The sequence below is a fragment of the Cnephaeus nilssonii genome (assembly GCF_951640355.1).
Source record: "Cnephaeus nilssonii genome assembly, chromosome: X".
NCBI lineage: Eukaryota > Metazoa > Chordata > Mammalia > Chiroptera > Vespertilionidae > Cnephaeus > Cnephaeus nilssonii.
The window spans coordinates 64,756,819-64,768,046 of record NC_137071.1 but is presented as its reverse complement, the minus strand read 5'-3'; the positions used below and the strand labels follow the sequence as shown (position 1 = coordinate 64,768,046).

Below are 11,228 nucleotides of genomic sequence, written 5' to 3'. Positions count from 1 at the left end.
TAACACACACTTGGCCTGCTCCATGAGGGGACTTTAGTGGTTACTCTGCACAGTTGTACAATGTGGAAAGAGCAATGAGAGAATATGTGTCCTTCCACGCTATCAGAGGTAAAGCTCTTTAATTAATATAAAACTAAAGAATCCTTTTGAGATAAGCAAGTACTCTAAGAACACCCCAAAACCAACTCAGTCAATCTATTTTTTAAAACCCTCGTGTATTTTGAGAAGTCTTTACAAAGGCCTTTGCCTTTTCTCCCTGGTTTCTCTCAAGTGATGACTTTTCTCCTTCGTTGGGTTGGGCCTGTGCCCTTTGACACACCTTAGCAGACAAAACTATGTTCCTGTGCTTGTCCTTATACATCTTTTTAAAAAAAATTATTTTAATTTAGAAATGGAAAACATTTGGAAGAAAAAATTGAAAGAACACAAAACATATAGGCAATGTTTCTTTACTCCACAAGCTTCTCAAATCTTCACTGTTCACCAATCCTCAAGATGAAAAAAGGTCTTCAGCCACCGACAATGATGTTATTAATAGGGATACTGATCAGTTTCACAAAAAAGCCAATGAACCCCATTATAGCAAGTCCTATTGCTGTTGCCATGGCAATCTTCTGGAATTCTTTTCAGTCAGGTTTGGTGCATCTTTAACCAGCTGAACTGAATCCTTCACAAACTGCCAACTTGGCTCAACAAACTGCATTACCTGATCCCAAATGCCGCTGCCGAGGCCTCCCCCGCCTGGGACTGGGACAGGTAGCACTGGAGGCCCTCCAGAACCTGGAAAACTGGTCACTAGCCTCCGCGCCCGCCCCCCCCTCCCCCCCCCCCCCCGCCCCCGTTGGAAGCCGCCCATTGCCTTCACTAGCAGAGAGGTGTGGACAAGGAACCCGGAAGGCTGGTTAACCTTGAAGGCTCTGAAAGGTCAGAGCCAAGCACCCACTGTCTAGTTGAGACAAAGGGAGCTGAAGCAACTTTCACCTTTTAGTCTCATGTAAATCCTTACTGATGGGCTATCATGGAGCCATCATTGGAATTGCCTGCCTAAGGGCTGTGGGTGTATCCCAAAACCTGAATAAAAGGGACTGCAAGGCCGAGCAAAGTGGAGTCCTTCCTCTTGATCTGGGCTCCCTCCTGGCCCCCAATTCCCGAATTTATATTTTCTTGTCTAGTCTCTTTCATTTGTGTGCAGCCTCCTCCAGAACCCAAACCCTGAACCTGAACCCTGAACCACGCAGGATGTGGGGGGAACACTCGCACCCCTCCCCCCCACACACACCTTTCATTGGTCCTTTGCCTGTAGACCTCCTTATATATCTTAATGACAGATATCAAAAACCCCAGGATAAATGTATTATGACACATTGTAATATGCTGGAAGTCATTTTTCCTTTTCATAGGGATAATTTCAGTTACAGAAGTTGGCTTTTTTTATGTAAAACATTCAGACAAGTTTTTTAAATTGATTTTTAGAAAGAGAAACATTGATTTGTTGTTCCACTTATTTATGCATTTATTGATTGCTTCCTGTATGTGCCCTGACCAGGGATCAAACTGGCAACCTTGGCATTTCAAGAGGATGATCTAACCAAGCAAGCAAGGGCCAAGCAGGTTCTTAAGCCCTGTTATCTCTGCAATGATTTAGTGTCTAGACAAAATCAGCATCCTTTTAAAAACTTGACTTTTTTCTTCAGCTCCTTGCCTTTTTCATAAATGGGAAAACTAACCTGTTGTATGAAGAAGCCACAGACCGAAAGCAAAAAGGAAAGACAGGAAGGAAGGTACATAGTCTCATATCATAAAGCCAAGATAGGAGAGAGAGCAAATCCTGGTCATCATTGTCATCTCTTTGCCACGGATACTTAAATGTGCCAGAGTAGAGGGTGATAATGCACACCTCGATCTATCTTCCTAATGAATGCCTGTTTAATGAGACTTTAGCTGTCTGCATGTGTTGGTCCAATTCTATTCTTCTGTTTTAAAACATTCACAGTTTTTGCTTCTCTTCTTTTACACATTCATTATTTTATATTTAAAAATTTTTATTGAGGCTTGCTCTCCCTCCCAGGAGCACGCCCATGCCTCCACCACCCCTTTCTTTCCTCACAGGCATGCACCTCCTAAACTCTAAGGGAACCCACGAAGCTTGCAACCAGGGCAGCAATGGGCAGTGACAGTTCGTCCCAGGCAAACCCCTGAACGCGACCCTAAGACCCCCCTTTTTCTCTGAGTTCTTAGTGAGCCGAAGAAAACCAGCCTAAGCTCATTTTCTCAGCCCTTCCTTCTTTCATTATCCCCAGCTTTAATAAACATCCCCTAAAATTAAAAAATATATACTGAAATGTTAGCTTTATATGTTCTTTCCTCCCCTCCAAACTCAGACACTAGCCAACCCCTTTGACTTTTCTTGAGTAGCCACATATCGCCTGAGCTATTTCTGTCATGAGCTTAAAAGCACCATGTATAAGTCATTCCCTATTTTCTTCTCACTCCCTTTCAATTCAAAATATATGCTGTCTTGGCAATACAGAATGATACATTTCAACAGAGCACACTTTATAAAATGTCTGTTAAACCATTTTTATTTTATAGAGTAGCAAATGTTCATGTCTTAAATATTGGCCAATTCTAGGTACTTCAGAATGGAATTTATATAATGCATGCTCCAAATAAAGATATCATAGTATGTCATGAAGTTAACTTAACGGTATTATCTTCAAATAAATGTTTCCATCTATCCTGTTCCTCAGACCATTTTCAATTATAAACTGTAAAGTAAAATTGAAATTGTCAAGTCCCATCAACAAGTGTTGATTAAGCATATCTCAGCTCTTTAAACCTACTATCGATTGTAATGCTGAGAACATATATTTCTTTCTTGATTTCTCTTTTTGTTATTGCCTTTCCATGTATCTTTGTGATTTATAATCTCTAAGCTATTGAGCTTCTGAATATGGCTACTAAAATAACTACAATGTTCAACTAAATTGGGAGAAAATCAAACTTTTTTTCAAAATGACTTTCTGAAATAAATGGCCAAGGGCAAAATTTGAAAGTTAAGCAAAACCCTCTGTATTTCTAAACAATTTATTCTTTGACCATACAGAATAACTACTTGATCATTATAAAACTAAGAGGTATAGTAGGTACAATCGATCTGCATTATTTTCAGATTCTGTATTTGGAAATTTGCCTCCCTACTAAAATTTATTAGTAAATCATAATCCAAAGTCCACACTTGCTATGCATTTTTTGTCATTTGTGGACTTGCCCCGTGGTGAGAAATTTGAGGAACCTATGTGAAGGTACCCAGCTGAAACCAAATAGGGCAAGATTTGGCCTTCTTTTTTCAGCTCCCATACAATGTAATAAAGATATTATCCATGAAAAAAAAATAAAGGTAATTGAGAACCTTCAAACGTTTTCTTTAAGCATTCTTAAAGACAAATTTGCTGATCAAAGACATCTTTATTGTTTAGAAACAAAGAATCATCTTTATCAAAATAAATCAACCTAATTTCAGCACTCCTTTTATAGAGAAGTCCAAGGGCATAAGACCCAGTGATCTTGGCATAGAAAGGTACTTTATTAATTTATTTGTTTAGCTGATTCTTTTGACAGTTTTAACTAAATCCCATTTAAAATACAATTGATTATTGTTCTTTTGAAATTTTCTTTGGTGCTAGGTTTATCAATTTTTTTTGGTGTACTTTTTGATGGTGATTTTTTCTGTTTTAAATGGATCCCAAGCATAGGGTGGAAGTGGTATCAAGTGTTTCTAAGTGACTTACAAAGAAATGCATGTGTTAGGTAGACATCATTCAGGCATGAGTTATGGTGCTATTGGCTATGAATGTTATTAAATCTACAAAATATATTAAATAAGGTATATTTAAACATAAACACACATAAAACAAGGTTATAGATTGACCTGGTTGATGAAGATGTTGTAACCAGAGGCTAGCAGGAACCTAATTGTGCATTTCCCCTAGGAGCAATGGTTTATAAAAAACATAACTACCATTTTTAAAACATAACTACCACAGATAACAATAATCAAATGTATTTTAAACCGCAATTTAGTTAGAAATGACAGAAAGTCAGCTACGCAAATAGATGAATAAAGTACCTTTCTATGCCAAGATCAACTAGGGCATAGGCCCTTGGACTTCTCTATAAAAGGAGTACTGAAATTAAGTTGATTTATTTTGATAAAGATAATTCCCTGTTTCCAATCAATAAAGATGTCTTTGATTAACAAATATATCCCTAAGAATGCTTAAAGAATAAATTTGAAGATTCTAGTTACTTTTTTTCACGAATAATATCTTTATTACATTGTCAGCTGATTCAAATACATTGATACATCATCAGCTGGTTTTTTGCTTGGAACCAATACTTTGAGGTTCCTATACTGCTTTAGCCAATTTTTGGTGTCTCAGCTAAAAATGCCTGTCTCAGTTCCACCTGGAACTCCACCGCAGGTACTTGCTGCTGCTGAGATTGTCTCAGGCACAGCTGACATTCTTGGTTGCTTAGTGAGGCTGTCCTACATTTGACTTGGACTTGCACCTCTGGTACGTGGTGGTGTGTAGTCTGTCTCAGGAGTATGCAGTTCCTGGCTCGCTCCATCGAGTCGCTGGCCACTTATACCAAAGCATCAGACATGCCCAGTAGCCACCTAGCTCTTCTTAGTTACCTTATAAAAAGTAACACAGCAACAGTGAACATGTGTGATCAGAGTACCAAAATAATTATTGCCGAGGTAGATAACCCCATAGAGTGAAACAGTTTAAAAGTCAGGAACCAGAGAGATTTTTCTCTTTGTCTAGCTTCCTAAAATGCATATAAGATACTGCATACCCATCCAGGTGTGGCTCAGCAGTTAAGCATTGACCCAAGAACCAAGAGGTCACGGGTCAGATTCCCAGTCAGGGCATATGCCGGGTTGCAGGATTGATCCCCAGTGGGGGGCGTGCAGGAGGCAGTTGATTGATGATTCTCTCTCATCATTGATGTTTCTATCTCTCTCTCCCTCTCCCTTCCTCTCTGAAATCGTTTTAAAAAATATTTTTAAAAAAGATATTGCATAAGTTAAATGAGGCCAAATGAAAACATAGCTAGGTGTGATTTTGTTGCGGGGTGAGGTGTTTGGTTGTCATTGGTTATTCTTTAAAGCCAATTCTGTCTCTTGGGCTAGGAAATGCTTTAGATATAAGTACTATTCTTTTGCTTTGAACTAATTTATTCTGGCTAGCATTTCCATTCTTACAGTACCAAATTTGCAATCTATGGAAGTCTACAAAGTGTTTGACAAGTGACTAAATCACAAGTAAAGTAGTGTTCCATTCATTTGCATTTGAAGTGCAATGATACACCCCAAGTAAGAAGGGCTGTGAAAAGAACAACAGAACCACTCTGATCATTCTATAGGCAAAGCACAATAAGTGTTGATTAATGTGAGATTTATTGACAGGTTATGAACCAAGGAGCCAAGAGGGTGGCCAGCTGGTCACTGCCTCATGTTTAAAGTGCTGCACCCTAATGATTTTCACTTTCCTCCAGCACATTTCCTGTATTCCCATTTTTAAGTCACAGCACTAATAGGTTTCCTACCAGTAACTTTCACCGACTCTTTAGCCATCGGAAGAGCTGCTTACTTGGCACTAATTCTAGGTATTTTCCCTAAATTTTTCTTGGCTTTATTTCTTCCCATTATGCCTTTTAAATAATAAATGTAATTAGTGGTTCCATAAGGCTTAATATTTAAAGCACTTTTATACTTGTTAAAAAGTCAGTTCTTACCACATCCATGAAAGTTAGGCCGATTCTGTTCTATCCTCTACCCTAGGTGCCTTCTTGTCAAAAATAAAAACTTTATAAACTTCTTTTAATGAAAGACCATATTTTGTATATCCTCAACAGACCAGGGTGTAAATCCTGAGGACTTAATCCATGTTTAACAAAAATGAGGACATGTGCTAAGAAACTACTGAACATATGCTACTTCAAACAAGGAATTGGGTCTTATTTTATTCAGCTTGTATATATAATACATAACATATTTCCATACACACCTGGGCAATCGAAAGAAAATTGATGACTATGAGTAAGATAAGTGAAATATCCTTCCTCCTGGATTCCAAGTGATCATCTAATTAAGGCAAATTACCTTATCCAAGATTTGCTTATAATAGAAAATGTAGCTTCTGAAAGGTTTAATGATACTGAATTTGGCACCCTTTTGGACTAAATTACTTCTTCAGAGAGCAAAATGGTCTTCCTGGAAGAGGTAATTTACCTTAAACATATAAGCACTTTGCCTCAAAGAAAGGGTACCAATTTGCTTTGAGAACTCCATTCTTGAGTTACCCACCCCTCCCCCACACACACACACAAAGAACTGACCCTGGCAAACCATGTGTCCACTACTGTTTATGTATTTCAAAATATAGCCGGTGTTTGCTTCCTTAAAGCCGCTGTAATGGAATGTTAAATCTCTGAGGACAGGGATCTGCTCTCGGTGGGAAATTTACACTGTGACCATTAAAATAGAAAGCTTGTAGAAGGTTTGACATTTCATGAGGCACAAATGAGGTGGGACGGCTGGTAACCCTTCATAGATAAGTCCCATTTCGGGAACCACCCACGCCTGCTAATTGAATTCATTCTCTGACCCCTTGAAAAATAGCAGTAGTCCATATCCAGGTAATCCCCTTGGTTAGTCTTTTACAAAACAGTTCTTATGAATGCTCATGAAGAACCTCCCTTGCCTGGCCAGTGTGGCTCAGTGGTTGAGTGTCGACCTATGAACCAGGAGGTCAGGGTTTTATTCCTGATCAGGGCACATGCGGGGTTGTGGGGCTTGATCCCTAGGGGGAGAGTGCAGGAGGCAGCCAATCAATTATTCTCTCTCATCATTGATGTTTCTATCTCTTTCCCTCTCCTTTCCTCTCTGAAATCAATAAAAATATATTTTAAAAAAGAACCTCCCTTGATTTCTTGTATTTTGTGTTGTAGATCAACCCTCTGCTCCAACCATTGTTTTAGATGTGATGACTTTTGTACAAACTTTCTCAATTACTCTTATGCTGTGGATTTATGATTTGGACTTTATTCTTTTTCATGCACTTTAATGTTGCCCTTCTGCATCCCTATTTTTTTTTTAATTGCTGTGATTGTTTTAACTGTTGTTGTTCAGAAGTGGAATTGTCAGGGGCCAGACAGCAGAGGATATTGCCTCTATTTACTTCTTTACAGATCAATATACTTGTATATAAGCACTGTATTCCCATTTTTGGTGTTCAATCCAAATCTGTCCAGGTTAGGCCTCGCTTTTTGTCTTTCCACCATGTTTCTAACCTGGCAAATCTTGGTTCTTTGTGGTGTTTGTAATACAATAAAATAAAAACTATTTAATATCAGCTATGAATGTAGTCAATGTCCTTCAATCATTAATAATTATGTTAAACAAAAAGGGGTATTTTCCTATGTATATGGTGTAGCACCTCACTAAAGTCTTGCCCTCAATATTGTTAATATACTGAAACTATTGTCACATTATCTTACATTTTCAAGCCACCTGATATTGTCGAAATGAACTTTCTTCATTTTCTTGGTCACTAGCAGGTGATTCAGTGGTAATTGTTTCTTTGTCAGACATTGACAACCTAGTGTTGACCACAGTCTGGATTCTTTGGGCTGCTGATGTTCAAAGTTCTCTCCTTATTCACTTCCTAACATACTCAATACCTCCCTCCAGCTGCACCATGAGCTTCAATTCAAAGAGCTGCATTTAATTTACAGAACAATGTGTTTTTGTTAGTTTCAAGGAGCCACACATTGTTAACTGTGATTTTTGCCACAGTTAAAGGCATTTTTTACTTTGAGGACCACAATTTTGTAATCATGGCACTACAGCCCACATTTACTCTTAAAAAAAAGTGAGTGCACTTTTGTTGCTCCTTTTCTACCTTATAAATTTTCAAGAAAGCCTGCTAGATAACAAAACCTGATTGCAACCTAATTTCATTATATATCAGGCACATTGCCTTCTCCACTGGTTTGTATCGTTGAGATGGTAGAGCAATGCAAAAATCTGCCAGGCACATGTTTAATTCATTGGCTGACCTTTTAAAATGCAGTTTTTGTCATTAAGCTAAAAGTGATCCAAACCTGTAGATATACAGTACAACAATATTTAGACCTATAATAACTTCTCACAGGGGTCCGTGGTTTAAAAGCATGGTTTGGGTCTTAAATAATAAATTGATTTCTCTCTCTCTTTTTGCTTTCAAGTTCCACTTTACTTTTTGCCCTCACTCCTGAGAGATGAGGCAAATTAACTCCTTACAAGTAAAGGGAGCAGGAGACTCTAGGAGAAGGGAAGCATTTTTTTCCAAAATAACTTTTATTGATCGTGGATCTGAGTCACTAAACTGACTTTGCTGAGGCGGAAATTGTCACAAGTTGTTCCTATAAACCCTCCTTCCGCCACCCACTGAGCTGCCCAGTACATGGTCAGTCTCAGGACACCGTACAACTTTCCTGGGCTGTATTTTACAGAGACTAATTCTGGAACCGTGACCTCCTTGAGAGTTGGGACCAGGTCAACTACTCTCTGCATCCCCAAGGCCTAGCACATGCCAGGGACGTGTGTGGGCTCACTGAATAAATGTTTGCATAGGGATCAGTTAAATAATTAATTGAACTTTAAATTTAGCTGATGCTTTTGCATTTCTCTCCAATATTAAAACTACAGTTAAGGGTCAATAGAGGGGAAAGCCTCAGGATCACGCTGGCCTGAATTTTCCCAACGTCTATTCTGTCAAAACAGGAAAAGACATAATTCTCAGAATATTATGAGGCATTATCTTAACATCAGTTAGTCCTATCTTTACTATGGCATTTCTGTCTAATAGAATATACCTGCATCAACATTGCCAATAAATTATTTGTAAAATTCCAGACTTCCACTCAATATACTATGGTCAATAGTTACTGAAAAACATTTACTATTGTTTATTGATACTGGCAGAAAAACAAAGATAAATAGATATACTAAAATTTATAATCATGCCTTCTTTTATGGGCTCTACATTTACCTGACAGTATCAATAAATATTCCTGTACAAGTACAATAATAACCAAGCTCATCAGAAAAAGATTTTTGAAACATCCTCACATGCACAGGAAATGACAGACACATGTAAGTGAAAACTAACTTTATTAGAAAAATAATTGCACTGAATTCCTGTAATTGGATGGCTCTAAAAATCACCACAGTTTCAATTACTCAAGGATTGTGATGGAATTTCACCTCATGAAACTGTAGGAAGTTAACCAAATTATTTATTTCTTTTAAATGGTGGATAACATGAATAAAAGTATTACTAGTATTACTATGTTATTTAAATCTAATTTTAAAACATAATTTACATGATGAAAATTGCTTTACTTCTTAATCAGAGTCACTCTGGTGGAACTGCTTTAATAAAAGTTTTTTTATATGTATAATTTAGATTTCCTATTAGAAAATGAATTTTTCTATCTCTAAATTACAAATTGGCTCACACTTTTAACCTTTTCTTCGATCATGAAGCTTGCCTGAGATGGAGTGAAGGAGGTGCAGCCTGATAACTCCACTGCCTTTACTTTGCATTTCTGTCCTGCACAATTGTCAAATTTGTATTATTCTGGTCCCGATTTAACAGCATTACTACACACTGAGTGGGCGGCCACAGAGAGAGGTGGAACTGAATGCATTCCAGGCTGCTACCCTTCCCATGGCTTCCCATTCATCAGAAGGCACCCAGCCTCCCTCCCCTTCTTCCCGCAAATGAAATTCCTTTCTCATCACCGAGGAGAAGCCAGGGCAGCATGAACAAGATATGCAACCTCAGGGAAAAGAAAGGAGATATGCAAACTAAACAGTCTTTTTATAGGTATCATTGGATCGCATCAATTGTTGATAGCAACCCCTGACACGATAAAATTGCATGGATTAGCAGAATCAAAAATTACAGTTCTAGGATTAATTTTAGCTGATGGGATCAAATGGCTGAATGGTACCTTAGAGACCATTTTGTCCTAACCTTTCATTTCATCAACAAGAAAACTGAGACTCAAGGAAAATAAGTGACTTGCCCAAAGTTGCATACCCTGTAAGTGTCTCATTCTGAACTAGAACACAGTTTTCTTCACTTGTAGCCCAGTACTTTTTCCACATTACCAACCTGGTTACAATTAATAAAGCAGAGTGCTTCAGTGCAGCCCTTTATCAGGGGATGATCCCCACCCTCGTGCAGCCCCCAGAATCTCATTTGCATATCTGCTCTTTTTTCAATACACATTTACATTTGCATGTATGTTATAATGCAAGAACTTTTCCCTAAAATTCTTATTAGTTTTTCTAGAACTGCTGCCAATCGAGAACTTTGCCAACCTCACAGCCCCTCTGTTCGCACATGTCTCAGTCACCTGAACCCTGGAACCCTTAGCAGACCACATTGTTTGTCCCACGGGACTGACAGAGCTTATAACACTCAATGCCTAGTGTCAGAACTCACGGTGACCTCTCCAAGGATATTGCTCAAAGAAATGAAGATGATAACAGCAATTGAGTGAATTAAAAATACACTTGTGATGAATTTGAAAGAAAAGCAAGCATGTTCAGACACAAGCATGGTAGACTATAGATTCTATAGGACTATATGCAAAACTATTTAATCTTCTAAATATGTCATTTTCACCCCAGCTAACAGATCTGGACACTTTTAAAATGTAAGGGAACTAGACATTAATTGACAAACTGTGCCTCACCAAGGTAGGGCCCTGCATAGATGATTCTGGGCACCGTCTTGATTTTACATATTTTGTTAATGAGTATATAAAAGACCTATTTAAGTTTTCATCTAGGTGTTTTATTTAGGATGGAAAATTAGATTATGTGTGTAATAAACTGCCAATCACATACTTATACATAAATCATCAAAATGTGAAGTTTTAAAATGCCTTACCAGATAATGTAAGCAAGATAGTAACAGTGAATAATACAACAATGAGGAATAGCAATTGCCCTGAATAGTGTTTTAAATGTCAAAACCAAATGACTATAGAACACTGAGATGATTCAATTTCTTCCTTTTTCTGCTTTTTTTTTTCTCTATCTATCCCTTCCCTCTCTATCCTATTCCTTATGCCTATCTATAATATTCACTTTTTAAGGC

General features: G+C 37.9%; 2 protein-coding genes across 2 annotated transcripts; both read right to left on the bottom strand.

Annotated features, from left to right (window-relative positions):
• Positions 1 to 509: 509 nt before the first annotated feature.
• On the bottom strand, positions 510 to 1,286 carry LOC307095321 (protein transport protein Sec61 subunit gamma-like; the record flags this gene model as incomplete). The annotated part of the gene is given in 4 exon segments (XM_079764556.1): positions 510 to 626; positions 630 to 649; positions 652 to 747; positions 1,280 to 1,286. Coding segments are annotated over 4 exon segments (240 nt in total).
• A 3,133-nt stretch (positions 1,287 to 4,419) lies between these two features.
• Positions 4,420 to 4,632, bottom strand: LOC307095190 (SNRPN upstream reading frame protein-like; the record flags this gene model as incomplete). The annotated part of the gene is made up of 1 exon (XM_079764392.1): positions 4,420 to 4,632. The coding sequence occupies one exon, from the start codon at positions 4,630 to 4,632 to the stop codon at positions 4,420 to 4,422; it is 213 nt and encodes a 70-aa protein (XP_079620518.1).
• Positions 4,633 to 11,228: the final 6,596 nt, after the last annotated feature.